This window comes from Apus apus, chromosome 8 (genome assembly GCF_020740795.1).
Source record: "Apus apus isolate bApuApu2 chromosome 8, bApuApu2.pri.cur, whole genome shotgun sequence".
Taxonomy (NCBI): domain Eukaryota; kingdom Metazoa; phylum Chordata; class Aves; order Apodiformes; family Apodidae; genus Apus; species Apus apus.
In genome coordinates, this window is record NC_067289.1 from 15,039,524 (window position 1) to 15,061,145 (window position 21,622).

General features: G+C 45.0%; 2 protein-coding genes across 2 annotated transcripts; one reads left to right on the plus strand and one right to left on the minus strand.

The window, feature by feature from the left end:
• The first annotated feature begins 1,839 nt into the window (after positions 1-1,839).
• TMEM207 (transmembrane protein 207) lies at positions 1,840-5,933 on the plus strand. The gene is made up of 5 exons (XM_051626873.1): positions 1,840-1,932; positions 3,744-3,781; positions 4,190-4,234; positions 4,682-4,824; positions 5,785-5,933. The coding sequence occupies exons 1-5, from the start codon at positions 1,840-1,842 to the stop codon at positions 5,931-5,933; spliced, it is 468 nt and encodes a 155-aa protein (XP_051482833.1).
• A 7,893-nt stretch (positions 5,934-13,826) lies between these two features.
• Positions 13,827-20,783, minus strand: CLDN16 (claudin 16). The gene is made up of 5 exons (XM_051626589.1): positions 20,670-20,783; positions 16,030-16,132; positions 15,600-15,764; positions 14,305-14,496; positions 13,827-13,966 (listed from the first exon to the last, which is right to left on the minus strand). The coding sequence occupies exons 1-5, from the start codon at positions 20,781-20,783 to the stop codon at positions 13,827-13,829; spliced, it is 714 nt and encodes a 237-aa protein (XP_051482549.1).
• Between the last annotated feature and the right edge of the window lie 839 nt (positions 20,784-21,622).

Here is a 21,622-nt window from a genome sequence, read left to right on the forward strand (position 1 = left end):
CAGGTCCTGACTGGCTTAGAACAAGTGCTGGGGCTCTTTGATATTCATGTACTCAAGCTGCTCAGCAGAACATTGACAGGGAGAATTTTACTGCTGAAGCAGCAGCTCTTTTCAGTATCAGGATCACCCTTCAAGCAAAAGACAGGACTATTAGTGGACCCTCTCTTAGCCAACTGTGTCTCCTCTGAATATTGTTACTGAGAATATAGGGGCAGGCTACACTAATTACCACCACCACATGAAACCTCTATATGGGACCAACCAGCAGAAAACTTCAAAGTTTGCCTTTAGGCCAGGAAGCTGAGCAGTGGCAGAATTCAATTTGTCCCCTTTTCTTCTAGAAATAGATCCAGAATAGATGTTATGCATTATTTTTCAGTACCAGGAGGTCATTTTGGTACCTGCCCTCCAAAATACCAGGGATGATCCATTCAGTAGCTCTAAATTGGAAATAGCTTGGGTGCAGGCAAGAGGGAAGTAATTGTGAGAGAAAAAATCTGAAATTAGTTCACTGATGGATGATGTCTTTGAAGCCTGAAATTGTGAGAGTCACAAGGTTCCCAGCAAGGCTGTACACATTTTTATAGTGCAGGAGCTTTTTCTTCTAAGAAAACAGCTAGGAAATTGGTTTGGCAATTTACTCTTGAACAAAATTGAAAAGGATTGGCCTGAATCAGAACACCAACATGTTCAAACCATTTATATTGTGTAGCACATGCACTCAGCAACATGACGAGAGATGTCTTCTCATGGGACATTGTCTCAGAGGCTTGCCTTTGATTAGCAGTGAGCTGAAAGTAAACATTTGAAAACAACAGAGTTTGGACTGGAGTTATGCAAAACTTTAACAATAAATAACAAGTGTGGGTTGAGTATGTGTATCAGTTGTTTAGACTTCTCGACATTTTAGCTGAAACAAAGCCACAGAGGTAAATCTCAAGAGCAGCTTAGCTTTGTCAATCATTACTGAAGTAATGGCATCACAACATAATGCTTAACTTCTGGCGTGACAGCTAAACATATTCACAGCAACACTCTTTGTGTTAAGTCTGGAAGAACTGTAGTTAATGGTGCATTTCAGCCACGGGCTGCAAACCTCAGTGACAACCTATTATCGACCGCTGAACAAACCGGGACTGTCTGCGCTGCCGTGAGCAGAGCTGTGGTGCGACCATCTTCTACCCATGCAAACTACATCATCTAGATGCATCTTTTAGGACCAAATTGGTCCTTATATTGTGCAAGGAAATGTGTGTCCCTTAGGAGAATGACTGGGGATGTGTGTTTCTTCAATGTATTTTCCTAGCTAACCAACTCTAGCAGCTGCATTGCAGCAGTAGAGGTGCCTGTGGTGGTGGTCTCAGGCTGGGAAGGGATTCTTCATCTTTGCTGCATGTATTTGAGGTGGTAGGCAAAGAGCACAGGAGATGGTTGGAAGTAGCTCTGCTTTTTCTGTAATACCAGAATTGCAGCTGAGGACAACATGTAATTAAACCTTGGCCTCACAGTACGGTCTGCAGTGATTATTTGTAGCAGGTCCTGCTAAATACAGCCGTGGGTTAATATGAAACTAAGCTTCAGCCACAGGAATTTGTGAACAGCTATGAAAATACTGAAACAACTGCAAGGTGCTGACCTTAAACTAGTGTTCCTTTAACTTCTAGCAGCTGTTTGTGTGTGTCCATGCAAACCCAAATTTGTTCCCTGGCTAGCGGTAATTTGTGAAGCTCAGGAAACTATTGGATAACATGTTCTCTGGCTGAAGGCACAATGTGCAGAGAAGTTTTAAAAGCTCCAAATTACAGAGGGTAACACACTGCTGCAAACAAAGTGCTTCCTATGTTTCTCCTACTAGTGATGCAGAGACCTGGAGCTTTACGTTTCACCTCATGGATGACAAGAACTGGAGTTCTGTGTTTAACCTTCTTCCAGGTAACCAAACCCTTCACTGGGCCCAGGCTGATTTTAGGGATTTTGGGAGAGGGAGATTTCAACTCTTATTGAATTCAGTCATCAGACCTTTTTATTTATTTTTTTGCGTGTGTGTGAGTTGTTGTGTTTTTTGGGGGAGGGAGGAATTTTTTGAGGTCCTGATGAATTTGGGGAGGATTTTGCAAGAATTCCAATTAATGCAGAGAAAACATGACTATATTCTGCCTGTGGCTACTGAAAAGGAGGACCATAGGTCTTCAGCAGCACGGGTGGGTGTTCGGCTGCACTGATAATTGCTGCCTCAGAGCAGATGCACTTTGCTGCAGTTTAACTATGCTAAGGTAGCTCTGCTCATGCAGTTTGATGGATGATAAAAGGGAGTCCAGAGGTTGTCATTCAGCCATGAAGAATACTAAGGTTGCATATAATCACAGTGATTGGCTGTCTGGTTTTGACCCGTTATTCTAATAATCAGCTGAAGTGTAAAAAAAAAAAATATTCTGCACTAGGGTGTGTGTGTGACATGGTCAATTAGCTCAGTTTTAAAAGGACACATCTGGGAGAGTTGAAGCTTCTGTCTTTTTCTCTATTCCTCATTTGGGTTTCAACTACTCATGAAATTTTGTGAATAATGTTTTATATTAAAGACTTAAAATGCCTTAAGTCCTATGGTGAAACTAGGGACTGAAAGACTGTGTGGAGAGGATCAGACCCATTATAGAAATTTTGGGGGTGATTTCTTGCTGTTCATAGGGGCACAAGCTTTGCACAACAAAATCCTTAAAAAGAAGTCTTGTTAATTAGAGATGTAATGTGAGATGTCTCAATTATACATATTTGATACAAATTTCTAATACAGAACAGAGCTTCCAGTTTGACTCAGAGAATGTCAGAATTCTGTGTTTTGCATACATGCAGAAGGAAATACAATGCAAAGTAATGGTTTTCTCTAGATTAGATTACATTCTAATAGTTTTCTCCTATAAATACATCTGAATTCTTCCATCTTGCTCATTCTACTTCCCAGTGTTATTGCAATTCTGTACCTCATCTCAAGTTTGTTGTAGTGAATTTGGACAAGTGACACAACACACCTAATGTGAGTCAGCCAAAAATTGTATTGAATTCAATTTAATCTCACTGAGGAACCACTCTGGTTACTTTTAGTCCAGCTAATCTGAAACTAACTCTAAGATCAACAAGGCTTGCAAAAACGAACTTGCTTGAATAGAGAGTAAAAAATATACCTGAAAAACAAGTTTTAGGTTCACATATTTGCAATACCTGAAACCTGACTCTGGGAATGATGTACCTTAACTATCTGAAAGCAGGAAAATACTGAGTAAAGCACAGATTTGGTCAAAACAACTCTAATTTACATCTACATTCACAATCAGCTATTGGAAAATGAGCTACAGACTGAGAATTTGGTCATAGAACAATTTCAGCAGATATTTTGGAATAGCAAAGCCCTGTAAACTGATCTCTGACACTTGATTGTGTCTCTCTGCTCTCATCCTACCCTTTCACATCAAAAGAAATGCTTTCCCCTTAGCCTAGCTTTCATCTGCAACCTATTGAATTTACTGAGCTCTCTGTGAGGTTACCCACGGGTATCGATATGGACTGGCTGCAGCCAGAGATGTGCAGAGGGGAGAGCTCAACTTGTTTTCATCCCTGCTGGAGCCAGCAGCTGTAGGATTCTTCTTCTCCAACTTCCTGCTCTAAGATAAGGAATTGTACTGGTAAATTATATTATAAAAATAAAAGAACACGTGTCTGCCCTGTCTGATTTACATGTGTGCTTTCAGTTAGCAGACTCTGAGTCGGACTGTGAGTTTGGGGAGAGGTGAGTGTGGCTTTCTTGTTTTCTCACCTGTGGCTGCTTCCATCTGGGCTCTTTTGGGGATGCTGTGCTTCTGCCTGGCACACCAGCATGGCAGAGGACTGAGGGCTTCCAGGAAAAGGCCATTTGGTTTTTCTTCCAAGAGGGAAAGGAGGTGGCCAACCCTTTGGGCTTCAGCAAAAGTGCTGGTGGCGGGTGGTGGTGCTGAAAGGCAAACCAGTTGCACGCTGCTTCAAACATCATCTGCATCTGCTCCCATCTACACAGAGAAACTTTTAATAAGGCTTCCTTGATAGAGGAAAACTTCTCAATCCCCTGCTCACTTATGATGCTTTTCTTTGTGTTGACAGACTTGGAGCCAGTACTGTCCCCTCATGCTGGACTGAAAGTTTTTTCTTTTTCCCTTGTTAGATGCACTGGGAAAAGCAATGAGAACTTTAGCAGCTGGTATGTGTGGTAAGTTTCAGATCTGATTTAGAGAGAAAAACTGGCAAATATTATTATTTGATGGATATATATGGAGAGAGGCATTAAGAGAGACTGATAGCTAGAAAACATTGCTCCTGGGCTGTCCCTGTATTCTGACTTTACTGACTAATGGGAATAATTTATCTGTTTCCTCCTCACTGTATGCTGACAACTGAGCTAGGCAAAACCAATGAACGATTTCAGAGAGAAATGTTTGAATCTCCAGCCAGCACTCAATGCTGAGCACTCCATGTTGAGACCTTGATTTTCAGGGACTTTGATCATGTCCCGTACACTGATGGGGAAGCCACAACATTTAACAGCTATTTAAAAAAAGATGTTAATGACTATGCTAATTTGAAGACATGCAGCCATCTGTCAGTGCTGCCTGCAGATGGTGATGGTACCATTCTTACCCTGCTGCCTCTGCCTCAGGTTCCTGATGTTGTTTTTCCTGGCCTTGTTCCTGTCCTGTGGGATCTGCTGCTTCCTGCAGTGCTGGCTGAGATGGCGGAGCTGCCTCCCCCCCCAGCGCACCGTGGCAGTCTTTGCACTCAGCAGCTCAGATGCCTTCTGTGGTTAGTCCTATCCCTACCTGTTGCAAGGTCCTGCATATGGCCCATCCACAGTCCAGTAAGAGGCCACCAGGCTTCAGCGGGAACCTGGACTGCAGCTGGGTGCTGTGTTGTTGGTGAACAATGGTGGGGTGCCCAGCTTGGGCGTCTCGGCGAGATGTTTGGACTGTGGGCTGGAGGGTTTAAGCAAGCCATGTCCTCTTTTCCCCAGACATACCTTCAGCCTAACTCAGCCTAACAGCACTCTCCCTGTGCCTGTGTGTCTCAATGGTGCCTAGTCAGGGTTTGGCTGTGCTAACACTGTAGATGTGTGGGACCTTTTCCTTGAGGTCAAAACACTAATTGACCTGACATACTGAGCCACAGGCACTGCCTGGGATCAGGCAGCCCTTTCCAACATGACCTGAATTTCTCACTCAGGCAAGACCACACTGGTCTACTTGTGCTACCCCAGAAGGCAGCTCAACTGGCTGATTCACCCTGGGGTCTGCCAAAAAGTTGACTTGGCGAGTGCTTTTCCTCATGGTAGCCACCCTCAGCATTCCCTCAGGAGCACCCAGGCTTTTGAGGACTGGGCTATGACTATGTGTAGCGTCCAGCAGTGACCTGGGGTATGGCCAGCAGCATTGGCAGGCTGGGCCAAACAACAGTCTCTTCAAGAAGAAAAAAGCTAATTTTGTCATTGGACTAAGCCCTTCCCAGCAGAGGTATTGCCTGCTTTCTGAGTGGTCATGAAAAACCCCAGGGAGGACCCACCCCAAACCAACCCAAATTCCTCTGCTCACACTTCTTTTGTCTGGAGTCTGTGGCCAAGAGGCTTTGTGATGCCATGTTTCAAAAATTACATCCATGCCTTTCTTGTTTCCAAGTGGTTTGACTACTCGTTCCAGGCTCACCCCTCACACCCTCACACTTGCTCTTCATGGCTGTTTGCTGTACAGTTATGGCTTTGCTTTTTTCCAGCAAGTGAAGCACCTCAGTGTCCATTCTCCGAATCTCTGAGCCCCTGCATGACTGCAGAGATGTCCTCTTCTCCTGTCCCATGGTTCAGCCCTGGGGTTTCTGAGTTGCCTCCATCCTATGAGGATATTATGAAGGAAAACAAGCTCTAGATGCCATGTGATGGCTTCCTGTGATTCTGCTTGGTTCGTTGAAGAACTTCCATCATGCTACAGTAATAGGAGATCAAATCATCAGCCCTTTCCACAAGCTGGCCGAGAGACTGAAAAGCAGCACCATATCTCATCTGAACCAAAAAGGGGAGACAAAATGCAACTGAATAACAGCCAAAAGCATGTGTTGAATCTGTCACAGGAGCTCAGCTTGACATTTTGATAGTGGTCTGGTTTTCAAGAAGCTCCCTCAAAGATCTACCTGTATTCAGAGTTTCAGATTTATCTCTCTAAGGCTGCCTGAGCTCATGCAAACCCATGTGTTTTAGGACCAAATGTTGATAAATGACTTGATAGTTACTTCTCAAACTTGGGCTGCCTCCTTCACTCGGCGTGGTGCCAACAAACACCCTCTGGCAAAGTCATGCTGTTCTAATACATTGTAATGCAATCATGCCACTCTGCGATGAAGGATTGTTTGCCACATTTAAAATATTTAGCCCAGCATATCAGATTTGTCTAGTGCAAAAGGCAGTAGATTTATGGCCAGTGAGGGAAAGCAAGAGATGGGGGTTATGGGGTGAGTAGGCAGCATCAGGAGCTAGCTACAGAGCATGAAAAAAAAAAAAAAAATTGCTCATTTAAGGTGTTGTTCATTTTGTGGTGATTGTTCTCAGCAACTCTTGCCCTAGCATGGGCAGACCTATGGGCTCTGAATGGCCCAGGACCTACATGGCAGTTGCCCAGAGACACAGATTATAAGGTCAGGTATTTGGTGTTTACTACAGAAATATAAGATTAAAAAAGCCATTTTCTTTGAGGCAGAGAGGGAAGAGGCTTCAAGAAGACTGCTTTGTACCCAAGCAAGATCAGCTCTATCTAAGCCATTCCTAGGAGGTATTTACCTGCCTAGTTCTCAAATTACAGAGGAAAGATGCTGAATTTCCCCCTTAGCCAGATTCCAGATGAAAGCAAAGATTTCCTTTGTCATGAACAGGCTGGATTCAGCCTGTCTGCCCTCTCTGCCTCTGCTCTCTCAATGGCAAGCGCTGGGGGCTGCAATCAGATTCTCCTTGGTGCAGAAGGTAAATGTCACAACCTAGTGCTCTGCATCATGTGCTCAGGGAGCCATAAGCTCATGGCCAGAGTGGAGAGCTGAGTGAGTCCATCTTAGGTAGCCCAAAAAGCTAACGGAAGCCCAGAGCCTGCCTAGTGGAGCAGCTCCTCACCTGTAGCGTGGAGTTAGTACCAGTTCCCCTGCTCAGGAAGGAAAAGTGGGAAGATAAATCCACTGAAGGTCAGGAAGTGCTCACATTTTCATAATGAGGCTATATCAGTACTTTCACTAGATCAAGAATTAGAGCGTATTTTGAGAGACAAATTCTCTGCCAGCACCAATGCAAATTGTCTCCATAAAATCTTATTTTAGAAGCAGCTTTAGTGTTTGACGCTTGTGTGAAAGGAAATAAATGTTACTGTAGCAAAATGAATGTTTGTGCCAGCAGGCAAAAATATTGCAGTTTATTAATAAGGAAAATTAGCAAGTATAGACTCAGACAGTGGAGAAGTCAAGCAATTCCTGAGTGTGCTTTTGCTGGCTGAACTTCATAAGAGTTGCAGGTAATCAGCACCTCTCAGGATCAGACATTTTATGTACATAACTACTTCCACTCTTCAACTCCTTCAATTTATGCCCTGAGGCATGAGATTTGATTATGTTTGCCACTTCAACTTGCAAAACCTGCTAGCGGGCATTAAATCAGCCATCGCTTCCTACCAACACGCTACATTTCCTTCAGTGACCCCTTCGTGGAAGTGAACTCCACAGGCTGTCTACATTAGAAGCTGCATAAAACATTCCTGTCTTCTGCTTCTTAATTGCTTGGCTCTAAATAAATTGCTGCCTTTAATTTCATGGAATGTCACCTTCTAATCAGATGGCTGGAGAGGTTAACAAGCAAGGACTGCTCTGTTTTCAATGCCTCCACCGCTTCGAGTTCCTCTTTCCAGGTCCAGTAAGTGGCACTCGTGGCAGAGATGGGGAATCCTTCCCCAGCCTCCCAACAGAGGGCAAGCGAGGCCTTTGTCAACGCACCCCCGGGGCTGCTGCTCTTGCAGAAACAATTCGTGGGAAACAGGTTTGTGTTTCCGTGCTAGTGTACGTTCCAGTGCATTCGGCTTCGTGTTCGGGGTGCTTTGATTATTCGCAAAAGGAATAAAATGATTCCATCAAAACTATCAAGCGGCTCACAGCAAAGCCAGCTAGTGGCCCTCACAAAATGAGGCTCTAGCTGGTCACTAGCATGGGAGAACTTGTGTGCTGTGGTATTTGTGTAACATGACAGGAGCCATGGGTGCTTCTAAAAACCACTGAAGAGCAGGAGCTATCTGTAAAAAAAGCAGTTAATGTAGGGTAGCTCAGAGGGGAGCATAAACTGACCTTGTTGCTGGCTTGGGGGGAAGGAGAGTACCCAGAGAGGGGGCTCAGTGGGCACTGTCCTGGTCCTTGGTCCTGATCATTGAACTGGTGAAAAGGATAAGTTTCTTCCTTCTACGAATATTTTTGGGACTGCTCCACTGACCTACTGTTGCCTACAAAAACTGCTTCTCCCAGTCTGCCCCCTAACTCCCAGGTGTGCCAGCAGAATGGACACAGTTGCTCCAGACCTGTGTTCCCATTCTTAAAAAAACAGCAATTTAGCCTGGCTATATGCTCTTATAAGCACTCAGTGCTTAATGGGGGCAGTTAATGCTGATTAGTAGACATTCACATAAGGAAAGATGAGCCATTTTTGTATAATTCATCACCTTAGGAACAGAGTCCACTTTGGAAAAGTATTTATTCTGCTGTGACCCTCTGGCTGCCACACATTCTGTGACTTATGCTTCCTGCTGATTTTGAGAAGAAAGGACAAACTGCTCTAGAAAAACCCAGAAAACACTAGAAGGCAGGTATATTTGTGGGGGAAATTGTTGTCAGTAAGTCTTGAGAGGAAGAAATGGGAATGGTACAGAGGAGCTAATTGCTTGGTGACCATCTGGAAGCAAAAGACAAAGGGAACTGGGTGAGGCACAAGGCTGGACTTTCACCTCCGTACATCAAGAGCTGAATAATAAAGTCATAAACTGGCTCTTAGGCAAAACAGAGCAAAAATAAAGGCAGCTGAGTCACAACAGGGGATCAGTCAGGGCTGCCAGGAGGGTTACACACAAAAGACTGGAAAATAATAGAAATGCTCATTAGTCTATTTTTTACCATCATCTGGCTTATGGAGTAAAGGCTTTTGTGCAGCGAGGAAGAGGATGGGGCTGAGGAGAGATGCTCCATCTCTTCGGGTCACTAGATGGCACAAGTCTGGCTCTTGCCTTTCTCGCTCAAAGGCACCTTACAGCAGGGACCCAAGAGCCACCGGGAGAAAATTGTTCTCCACTGCCTGTGACAGTGCTTGGACAGTATTTTGGTCATTAATAGCTTGTTCACTATACTTAAGAGGTGCAGAAAACAAAGTGTGGGGATCCAGCCCTAGCTGAGAGAGAAAACTTTGCTTTCTTGGTGGATTTTAACTTTTCTCTCTTGGAAGGTTTGTAAAATTACTATAGGTAGATGTGTCTAAGCTGGGAATAAAGCCTACAGCTGTTAAGGAGACATTGCTGTAGGTATGCACTGGGGTCTGGGCTCTGTAGCTATTGGAAAGGGTTTTGATAGACTCTGAAATTACACCCCAATTTCCGAAAGGCTGGTCCTGTTTATGCTGCTGCCTTTTGTGTGTCCTTGCAGGAGAGCAGTGATTTCCCTCACAGGAGTCAGATCTAGTCACCTGGCAAAGCACCTTTCTGGGCAAAACTTGGACATGGGTTAGAGAAACATGACGCTCAGAGGCAACTGGATTTATTAGATCTCACTAATGTTACAACATTTAAGAAAAACAGATTTTTAAGTAACATTCTTATCTGATGAAAGTAATTATTCAAACCTAATGAATTCACACTAAAATCACATTGCAGTGTGTGTAAAAAGGAGGGGAACTCAAAATTTGGGAAATATTCATGCAGCTGCAGTAGGAAATAGTCTAGTTCACAAGGTCACAGTGAGTCCTAATTAGAGCAGCAGTCATTAAGAGCCCTTATGAACAAGGCTGATTGAGGTAGCGAGAGGACAAAACATTGCGTGCAGAAAAGGAGAGTCACTGCAGATGTCAGTGTTTTGTACTCTCACTTGTGTATATCAGAGCTGGGAAATCAATAGCTACCTGTAAGGCATGAAACCAACTCAGCAAAGAGCTTATCTACAAGACTTTGCTATTTTCCATAAACTGTAACTAGCAGAAGCCCTGGTAGGCTGCACAGAGCTGTGTGTCATCAGTGGAGAGGGCAATGAGGAGCCCCAGGGTCAAAGAGACACCACGGGGAAGGTATAGCAGGGAGGAAACCTGAGAGTCCTGGGTTTCAACTTAGTCCCTGACTCTGCCTGTACTCTAGGATGAGATGCCCAAGCACACAAAAATACTCCTTGGAAGTTAGTGAAATTCTGGAGAAGGCTAAAAAGCTGTTGACGCTAAAGGATCAAATGTTGGACCTCAGCTGGAAATTGCCTTTGAGCAAAGAGCCATGGTAAGCCATCAGTGGCCATCAGGAAGGCAGAGGCAGTCTGTTGTCATACCTGACACTACTCCCCCACAGCCAGCTGCTGCTGCACGGGCTGTAGGTAGGTATTAGGGAAATACCTTAACACCTGAGCTCACCCACCACATCTTTAGCCCTAGGCACTGGTTGTGATTTTGAAAGAAAAAATAAGTCCTGTACACTTTCTGGTAGGTTTCTTGCTAATGAATAAAAAACCAAACTAAAACAGAACTGAATCCTGGTGTGGTAATGAGCTAATGAGGAGTGAATACTGCAGTCATGAAATCAAAGTCAGAATTAAATCAAACAGTGAAATAACAATTAAATATGAACAACTGATCAAAACATCAGATAGACTGTCAGGAGGATTTGAATAATGAAGCAATGCAGCATTAGACTGGTTACAAAACACTGACCTGTCAAACCTAAGGGTTGTTGTGACCTTTCCCTTGTCTTCTTGTGCAGGAGATAGATCCCCAAAAGCTATCATGGAGCATGGCTAGAACTGGAGCACAGCTAAAGAATTAACCCTTATTCTACATACACACTGGAAGAAGGCTCACAAGTATTTATGCAGCTTCTTGGTATACATGTGTACCTGGGGATGATGCACTCTGAGTTAAGGTGGTATTTGTTTGCCTTATTTGTGTACCCCAAGAAGGAGCACAGGCCTAAAGGGACTAATCAGACCAGTCTTCTATATTCACCCCTGACCAGGGAATATACAATTAATTCTAAAGTGTCCACTGGGCCACTGCGATGTGACCCACATGTTGCAAGTCACAGAACACTTCCCACCACCTTAAAATAAGCTGAAGACCATTAGGACAAAGGCCCAGAAGTCTCCTCAACTATACCTTGCAGAAGAAAAAGAACAGGAAAAATCAATGGTCTGAGATCTGCAATTACACCTGCATTCACAGGTGATCCCAGACTATTTCTCCACTATTAAACAAGAAATAAATCTTCCCAGCAAGGGATAATCCTCTTGACTGAGGAGAAGCTATAGAAAACAGCAACAAGAGGCTGGCAGGTGTCCCTGAATATTAGTGAGGAGGACTAACGCCCTGGCTGCATAGTCTGGGAAGGATTTGGTTCAGGATTTTGGTCCAAATGATGATGTCTTTGCTCAGTCCCTCCTCCTGAGGAACCTCTCTGTGCTGGGTGAGTCAGGCTGGGGCAGCCAAAGATGTTGAGGCATCTCTCCTCCCTCAGGAGGCTGAGGCAGCATTGGCCTCCCTGGAGAGGAGCAGGGATGCGAATGTTGGAGCAGGAGTTCAGCACAGCTCCGTGGTGGGTACACCCTCCTTCTCCTCCTTTCTTCTCTCCCTTGGAGCAGAGGAGCAGAGGCACAGTCCAGAAACCAGGCCCACAAATATCCCTGGTGCTTCCCTCCCCCAGCAAAGCATGCCAGTTCCAGCTCACATGCCCCACAGCAAATACACGTTTTGGACATGACTGTGAAAAGTTTAAAAAGGAAAAATAATATCTCTGGATGCAGCTTCCTCAGTAACAGGCAGCATCTCCTATCACCTTCAGATCTCTTTGTGCATTCTTGATATAATCCATGAATTCATCACATTGATCCTAACTCATGTACTCCTTGTCTCTCAGGACTTTGTAAAAGAGCCTCTGACACTTCTCCTACTGTGTGTACATCTGTTCAACATAACTCTTCTGTTGGCAACCAGTTGCTTTTGGTTTGGCTAACAGAAACGTCTGCCAACCAGCACAGCGTGAACTCAGCAGGCACGAAGCCTCCCTTGCCCGGGCAGCAGCACTGCCACAAGGGCTCTTGCTGAGATGGTTACGTTATGGTCTGAGCCTTGGGAAGGAACTTGAGCCTGTAGCAAAGCCATATGGACCTGCTGTTGTCTCGTCTGTCCCAGGGCCTGAGTGTTGTTTGACCAGGAGCCATGTCAGGACCGGGTTCTGTTTTGCCACAGCTGGTCAGTTTTGTGCTGCAGCACAAGATGCTGCTTAGGGGGAGAACTTGTGAGAGGATTCAGCATCTCATCTTCCATCACAGGTACGTTTTGGGACACAGCCCACTCCATCCACAGCCATCCTGTCTGCCTTTAACCCTCATAACATAAGGCTTCATCTCATATTGCCTGGAGGGAGGAAGTGAGTTTCCCCATCCAGTCTCCCCACCAAGCACTCGGTGCAGGAAGTCTAATTCTGATGAAGCCTGAGAGTCCTCTGCTGTTTCTCCATTCTCCCTGAACAGGAATTTCTCTGTAGTGCACTTGGACTGGATTTGGGCAGTTCCTACCCACCCTAAGAAAACTGTGTTTCAGTTTCTCTTTCCTTCAAAGGTGTGGAAGGGCTGTCAGCACTTCTTCATTCAACCCCAGGGAATGTGTTAACCCACACTGGGATTTTTCACCAACCTTAGTTTAGACATGGCTGATAGATACTTTAGCCTCATCCAGCTTGTGGCAGCAGAGGACAGCAGTCCTGAAATGGATTTAATTTTTTTTGACAGAAAGAGACAATAGATTTTAGTATTGTTTATGCTAGTTTCTAGCTCTTATAGACATTACCATGTACAATGTCAGATCTAGGGTCTTCACTCATTTTGTCTTTTTACAGGCAAAATTTTTACTAAGCAGAAGGAAGCTGACAATTTCCAGGTCTCAGTGAGTCTAGAGCATCCATAATGTACATTTTAACACCTACTGAGTAGGACTGTATTTTGTAGGGAAGTATGCACCTGAATTTGCAGTGTTTCCTCAATGCAAAGGCTCGTGGGACAAAGTGAGGGCTAGGCATTTAGCACAGCACTTGATCTTCTGCTGGACTCTTCAGCTGCCTTTAAGATGAGCAGACCCCAACACTGGATGCATGGGGTCCAGATGTTAGCCAGACAGTAGAGCCCTCTCTTTGCTTGTATTTTCTGCTTTGTCTGTTCTGTCGACACGCTGCCAGACACAGAACAGCTCCATTTAACAGTCTGGGGATCTTCATGCTGAACACTGGTGTCTGATCCAGGAGATTTATGTCACTTTATGCTGGTTATTTCAGTCCATGCTTATGCAAGCAGCCTCAGCACTCAACACAACAGGAATCCCTAAAGTAAGAACTTCTCAGAGATAACTTTCTTGAAGGAAGGTGATTTTTTTTAAGCTCTCATAATGAAAACACTGTAGAATACAGTACATCCTTGAAATTTAGCTTTGCATCTGTATCACAACCGCAGGAGCTTGGGTCTCTGCTCAATCCACTACAAACAAAAGTAGAGCTCTTTCTGGAGTGCTTACCTCCTCCTCACACTCTTGTGTCCACTGCATACATTTTGGCCGTAGCTGTTTGTGAGGATGGCAAATGCATGTTCGATACGATTGTCCCAGCTGAATAGTAGCCTTTCCTCAAGGAGTAAGCAGAGTGGAGTCTTCCAGAGCTGGTCTCTGTGAGGCACAGGGAGAGAAATAGGATCTGCTAATGACTGCTTCATGACTTTCAGCTGCAGAGTCTCAAAATGCAGGGAAAGCAGCATTCCAAGGTATGACATAATACATTTATGTCATCCTTACACATCAGCTCCCACCTGAAGGCCTTGATGTACTTTCTAGAGCTGCTGAAATAACACTATTCTCATTTTACAGCTGAGGATATAGCTACTGGGGATGTGCAACAATCCTGAAAGATGTCCCTGAAGGACTTTCCTCACTCTGTGTGCCTGGAGCATGTCCCAAGCAGTGGCTCTATCTCTGAACTGCATTTCAACCCTGACAGGGTTCCTCACCTCTGAAGAGGTACATGCAGCAGGTGAGCAGGGCCCCAGATAAGAAACAGCCGAGTGACCCCGCCATGCCAAGCCAGCACGACCAGCCAAACTTGTACTGGATGCCCAGAAAGATGTTGTGGAAGACCAGAGAGGACCGCTCCACGTAGACATCAACAGCATACCACACTGAGCCAGTGATGCCTGGGAGACCTGCAGGATAGGAGAGAGGTGCCACACAGAGATCCCAGAGGGACCACGAGGAGATCACAAACATAAAATCTGGACCTGTAGCCTGCTATCTTCTGGGTCAGACTTCAGGATGGGAATAGCTTCCTCAGTGGGTTTTGGCCCCGATTCAGTCTCAGCCCTGTCACTTTGGTGGATTCACCCTGGTTCCTACTGATAGCAGCTGGAGCTCTGTCAGGCAGAGGCTGTACCTCACAGCTTGGCACTCACAGGCACCATCAGTGCTGGTTGGCAGCACTCAGGTTGCTGCAGTAAAAGGTAGAAAACTCCTCCCTTCTCAGCTCATTTATCACTTTATTGTAAAGTTGCTTCAAGAATTTAATTGTGTAATCCGTTTTGACTTTCAGAATTTTGACAGCATTTTTTCTGACAAACTTTGGGAGGTGGATGGGGTATGTTTAAAAGAACCTCTCAAAGTGTTTTATGTGTGCTCCCAGTAACTGGGGTGAGTTATGTGTTAAATCTGCTTATGCTGAAATAGAAATAGATACTTGATATTGGCATAAAATCAAATGGAATTACTTTGTACCTAGTTGATAGTCTATTTAGCTTTGCAATTAAAGTTCTCTCACTGGCTGTAACAGCAGAGCACCTCGGTCAGGTATTTATCTCCTAGGAGGGACAGATGTGTTATTATCCTTTATTAGAGATCAGCTGCAGAGATTTTGGGCTAAGTGACTTGCCCAAGGTCACATAATCTATGGCAGAGCCAGGGACCAAACCAGGATGCTAGGGTGCTTTCTAGTCCTTCAGCAATTAGGTCTCCTTGGCTTATCAACAACACTGACCTCTTCTGAGTGGAAGAGCAGTAAATGGAAGTCGGTCAACTCAGAGCCAAGTCACTTGGTCAATACATAAAATGAAAGCAGATAAACTCAACTGTGTGCTGTTAGGGGCAAGTGGTGAACAAAGGAAGCTATATTGCACAAATAAAGCAAATCAAGATCCTTCCCCCTTGTTTACCCTCTAACAAATCACCAAATCCTCCCCCCCAAACAAGAGAAGGCTTTAAAGCTTCCCTCTTTGCTGAAGGATGCCCTGCAGAGTGGGGATGCAGCAGAGAATACCTGCAATGAGCAGCGTGACTCCAGCCACCAGGCAGATGCGCAGCTTGATGTGCGGCTCATCAGGCAGGAATTTCACACAGTCCAGTCCCAGAACAAGGAAGAGAAATCCAAATCCTGCCAGGATGTCTGCTGTGATCATCATGGCTCTAGTCAGCACCAGCTTTACTGCAGGACAAAAGCAGGTCGTTCCAGTGCACAAGGATTGGAAATGTGACTGGGCAATGGGATCAGATCCCATGAGAACATTTTTTTTTTTCCTGGGATAAAGATTTCTCCAGCTTCCCCTGGGAATAATACCTCACTAAGAAAAGAAACATGGCTCTAATATGTATGTACACCAAAATATCTCTCACTGAACAGAACAGATGTTCTTTTTGTCTACACTCAAGTGTCCCCATCACTTGTAGAAATATCTTTGGCTCTTACATACCAGGGTGCTCGGCGAAGATGGAGTCGTACTCATCACAGGTTTGGATGCCATCAAAAACATTTGTGACACATTCCCACCACAGGCCACGGCATTTTGTACTCACCTGTGGGTGGAGCAGAAGAGGAAGAACCTAAGTTAATAAAACCACCAACCTGGTGGAATCCTGGTCCAGTTCCATTGATGGCAAACTGGAATAGTTTCACTGGAAGAAGGAGTAGCAGGGTGAAGAAAAACTAGTGTTTTCTGTAATGGTTTTAAATTAGAGCAGAAGACATTCAGACTAGACATTCGGGAAGAAAATTTTCCTATTGATAAGGATAAGAATTCTGAAGGAAAATTCTGGGAGGAGCTGGGGGGGGTGGCTGACTGGAGAGATCTAAGAGCAGGTTGGATCTCTCCTTGCCAAATGCTTGTCTAGGCTGAGCTGGGCAGGGCTTTGGACCAGAAAACTTTGGACTTTGCTGTCCATGCTCTCCTTACACCATCCTCCTGCCAGGGAGCAGATCAGAGGGGAGTGTGCCTGGTGGGGCAGGTGTTGCACCAGGAGCCAGGCAGCAGCAAAGGGAGGTGGCCGTTGCATGGTAGAGGAGCTCTGTGCTGCAGAACAGAGGTGGGGACGTGAGCCCCTCTCCAAAGGTGTGTGGACAGCTACCCCCAAACGACTTAGCCGTGAACACTGCTGGAAAATGAGAGTCAGCCAGCGTTGGTCCTGGCCCTGGAGCTCCCAGTGTGCTGCTGACTACAGGACCACACGTGCCTGAGCCAGACTCATCACTGAGACATCCAGACTGGGGCAGACATTGCAGCAGCATCACAGCTAATCGCCTCCGCTGTCCTGAAGCCGTAGATATCATTACCAGCCCAGCCTTCCATAAATCACTTTAATATGGGAGGTATTTTCATTACCAATGCAAATATGGCAACAAGCACCTCTAAAACATTCCTGGAATTGCTCATACAAGGAGCAGAGTTAATGTCAGTGCAGCTTTAGACTCCAGCCTGCTGCCAGCAGCACCCGCTGCAGTTAATGGAAGGAGAAACTCTCCCTGGGAATGGGTTTCACTCAGGGGAGGGGGACTGGGCTTGCCTGGATGACGCAATCAATTCCTTTTTGTTGCACTGTGTAAATCACAAAGCAGATAATAACATATCTCAGCCACTTAATGAAGTCTCATTCAGGATGTATTGAAGTCTGCAATATTTTTTCCGCACTACAGTGTCCAAGACAAGCTGTGCACCTTCTCTGTGATACTGCACTGTGGCTAAAAGGTGAGTAAAAACTACTCACTGTTTCAAACTGGAAAAAAAAAAAAAATTATGCTATTTATGTTTGAATGAAAACAAACTACACATTTTGTTTCATGAAGATGACAAATGCTTACAACTTCTGAGTATCTCAGAGCAGGTTTAACAAAAAAAACATCACACACATACACAAAAAAAAAAAAAAGGAAGCAGTGCTGGAAAAAATTGGTTTCATTGATTCTGCATTTTTCAGGAGAACAGAGTCATGCAAAACAATTTGCTATCTTTATATCAGATATAAGTTTTTACTGTGGCACTCTTAACCCAGCTGAAGCTCCTCTTCTGCCTTAAGACATCACCATTCGGGCGCTGTGATCACCATTCAGGCGCTGTGCATTAGATTAACATGTTTTTATTAAATTACATTTTGTTCCACTTGTGTTTATAGAATTTCATGCTCCTCCCAAACTACCATAGGCTTATTTCTGCTACTCAGTATTCAGCCAATATTCTCAGTTACTTCCTCCCTTACTGACATTACTATTGTTCTTTAAATCAGACAAGCAGTGTCTTCATCTAAATAAATAATTTAGAAGAGAATGAAGAGTTTAACATGATTCCAGGCTGTGGCAGCCTCCAAGCAAAACAGAGGTCTTAAGATGCAACAGTTGGAATCATGATCTAGCTTGTGAAATAACCTCCTTCCTAGACTAGAAAAAAAGTTGTAAATGTTTTGTGTTTCTTGAGATGTTTCAGTTGTCACCTACTCCTGCTAGTGCAGAGCACAGGCAGAAGCAGGGATCAGTCCATCCCTGTGCAGCAGAAAAAAATGGGTCCTTGCTTAGTGCAGGAGGGATGGAAAAAGAAGTCGAAGGGGGGACCTGTGGCTGGCCCAGGCCAATGCTGAACTGTTCTGATTTCTGTTATCTGCTTCTTAACCTCCTTGACCATCCCTTGCTCCCCTCTGCTTTGTGCACTGTTTGGTCTTCTGTTTGTTAGTCTGCTCCCAGACCACCCTTGGACATCTGCCCTTTAGCAGACAGCACAGACCCTCAGGCACACAGGAACTCACTGCTATAAACAGGAGAGCAGCTAGGACTGGCTGGGATTTCTCCATGCCATGGCTATACCCATGCACCTTGTTGGTAGCACTGATTCCCCATCACCTCTTTCTCCCCCACAGCAAATCTCCAGCTTCCATGGGCCCAGCCAAGGACTCCCCAGGAGACTAAGCATCATGGCCCAACTCCTCAACTCCCACTTTGATTATGAAACACATTGCCACGACCTGCTTTCCCTAACAGAAGTATGCATGTAAAACATAAACTGCATAATGGCTGTAATATTTATAATTATAGTCCATGCATAATGTATAATTAATATTAAAATAATTCTAATACAAAGAAATGGCAGAACAAGCACACACTTCCCCTCTGGGGAAGCACAGAAGACAATCATGTGAGTGTTGTTAGTCACAGTGTTTCACTGCACTGTAAAAAGGTGCCAACATACAATGATGACAAGACCAGCATGAAAGTAAAACAGGCAGTGCCTCACAGTAGTGGTAATGTTTTGAACCCACCTGCAGCAGGGAGGGACTGTGTACACAACACAGGGTTTGTTGGGAAGCAGATCAGGGTCAAGGTTTAAGGGTCTAGGCATAAGTGTCTAGATTAAATGGTCCAGGGTTGAGGGTCTAGGGTTAAGGGTCTAGGGTAAGGGTGTACTGTTATAGGTCTATGGTTAAGAAGTGTCAAGGGTAAATGATCTAGCTGATGTGGTGATGTTAGGTCATAGGCTGGACTTGATGATCTCAAAGGTCTTTTCCAGCCTTGGTCATTCTGTTTTTTTTCCAGCACAAAGTACTGCAAAAACCGTCCGAGCCTTGCCTTGATGCTCACAACGATTGCAGCAGCTTAAACCACTTTCTGTGTTGCTGTAACATGTTTGCTTCTGAAGGAGAGGTGAGAGGACCCGCAGCCCCTCTGGAGGCTACTGCTCTTGATGCTCCCTGGCCACCTTCTCCCGGGCTGCTGCTCTCCAGCGGGACCAAAGCAAGGGCTTCACGCTCCCAGGCTGCTGGGGACCAGTGCCAAAGCCAAACGGCTTTCTATGCTAGAGGGTGGAGTTCCTCCCCCCTGAAGTCGAAAGTGCCTGAATCACCCCTTTCTGGCCATGGACAGTTTACCCGCATGCCCCTGTTAGAGAGGCAGTGAGTCATTAGGGCCATTAAGAAGATCAGTGGTCAGGTATTAAGGCTGGGGGCGTTTCGCTCCATTATTTAGTATTCACACTCAGAGCAGGAATGTGAGAGTAGTAGCTGCTAATAGCCAAGCTGGGTGTTAATGGAGCACTTCGCAGGTGCCTTTGTGCTGAGAATACAAGGTTACAGAGCCCCAAGGGTATCAGGCCGGTTCTTTCCTGGACTCTTTGCTCAGGAGTTGCTCTTCCGTTTTTCTTGCCATTTGGCTTTTCTGAGTATACTCATATCTTCAGCTGACTACAGACAATTCACACCTTCCTGAAGAGAATCTAAAGTATCTCCAAAATTAGGACCGTAAATGAAGAGTGATATTCTAGACAGCATCAGTGGGTGCACAGTTTTCCCTGCAGAGAGGCTCCCTGAGCAGACACAGCAACCTCACCATATTTGATCTGTGACCACCTCAGCATCTACAAACGCTTTTCCAGAATGGGACCGCCAGTCAGATTGTCATTGTTTCTTTTGGCATGGAGCAAAAAGATATTTTTCTTGTAATCAGTTTTATCCTTCTTTCCTCAGATAATTTTCACTTGATGTGATGCCGCTAAATGTTACATTGTGATCACTGAGTGCAGAGGAGCTCTTCTGGCTTCCTATCTGTGCTGGGTAACAGAAAGTTTCTTCCTGATGTATTCAGCCAAACCATCTTGGAAGATGTTTTGCCTTCATAAAGTATTCAGTGTGCCAGAGAACCTATTATTTATGCCTCCCCAGAAATTTCTGCTAGCCCTGTAGCTCCATGGGCATTAAGAAAAAGACTTGAAGATCACAGGCATAGCACACTGAACTTTGCCACCGACAAGTCTGACCTGCAGAACTAGAAATATCTCCAAAATATCCATGCAGGCTGGAGATGCAGGATAACTGTACTGAAGTTCATGCACATTTAAACCTAGAGCCTGTAGATCTTTCCTGAACTTCCTGAGAGCAGACTAATAAAGTCAGGCAGAATGAGTAACACAAACTACAACTTTCCTCCTGCTCTTGCCAGAGTAATTAATTTAATTTTCATCCACTTTCATAGAGCACAACAAGAGAAAAGTATGCAAGAGTGGAGTAATGATGCTAGGAACCAAACTCTCTCTTGGATATATTTGTTCTGGTGATCAGGCTCTTGTTACCCTATTCTTACCTCCAGGGAATCATCAGCATTCACCATCCAGCAGTCTGTCCAGGTAGATGCTATCAAAAACCCAGTAGAGAAAAAAGCTAAAAGGCAGCCCACATACTGGAGGAAAAACTTCATCCCGGCAGCTGTTCAGCACATCCAGAGGGGTGAGAAAAACGATGCCCAGCCTTTGTTCTCAAAGCTGGGGTAGAGGCAGAGCCTCAGTGTCCCAGGTCACTACCACTCTCCTCCAGTGGATGGGAACACTAGGAACTTTTCACTTCTGCAGATGCCATCCGTCAGTGATGGCCACGGGAGCAATCTCACCAGTAATGGGGACGGGAGGAGAGTGAGAGCACCCACGGGAGCTGCTGCAGCCAATCCGCCCCGCACAGTTAAAGCTCTTGTCATGCCTGACTGAAGAGAAATGGGACTGTGCAGGAGTGGCATGCAGCTAGCTGGAGTCCTGGACTTTCAAGGATAACAGGGGTATCATTGCAGGTTTTGGCAAAATAGGCATTAAAGAAAAGAATCCAAACTTGTCCTTCAGGGCAGAAGTTTTGAGCACTGCTAAAGGATAGAAAGAAGGGCTCTCATGTGCACACGTGTGTTAACTCCTGCACAACAGTTCATGCCTTAGCAGGGAGCAACTATAAACTGTCTTGCTGTAGATTCCAGGCCCTTTGGTCACCCTGGTGGTCTCTAATGCAATGATGACGTAGTTCAATGAAGGAATATCACTAGAAAGAAAAGAGAAAATGTAGCAGTCATGGATCTTCAGAGCTGTGTATTCTGCATTTAAGCCAAGTCTAGATACTGCTCATGCCCTGGACTTCAGTTTGCTCATGGCTTGAGTCAACCTCCGATATGGGAATCTTAAGCCTTACAAGTCAGTGCCATTTGGGCATCTGGGGGGGATCTTGTTGTTGTTGTTGGAATTTGCCTGCTCACTTATTGCCATTGCAATCTTGTTTTCC

Coding starts and splice junctions, on each gene's coding strand:
- TMEM207 (XM_051626873.1), top strand. CDS start 1,840: ATGTTTCTCCTACTAGTGATGCAGAGACCTGGAGCTTTACGTTTCACC. Junction 1,933..3,743: donor TGTGTTTAACCTTCTTCCAG/GTAACCAAACCC, acceptor GTGTGCTTTCAG/TTAGCAGACTCTGAGTCGGA. Junction 3,782..4,189: donor GACTGTGAGTTTGGGGAGAG/GTGAGTGTGGCT, acceptor TTCCCTTGTTAG/ATGCACTGGGAAAAGCAATG.
- CLDN16 (XM_051626589.1), bottom strand. CDS start 20,783: ATGAAGTTTTTCCTCCAGTATGTGGGCTGCCTTTTAGCTTTTTTCTCT. Junction 16,133..20,669: donor ATGCTGATGATTCCCTGGAG/GTAAGAATAGGG, acceptor CTCCACCCACAG/GTGAGTACAAAATGCCGTGG. Junction 13,967..14,304: donor CTGCATGTACCTCTTCAGAG/GTGAGGAACCCT, acceptor TGTGCCTCACAG/AGACCAGCTCTGGAAGACTC.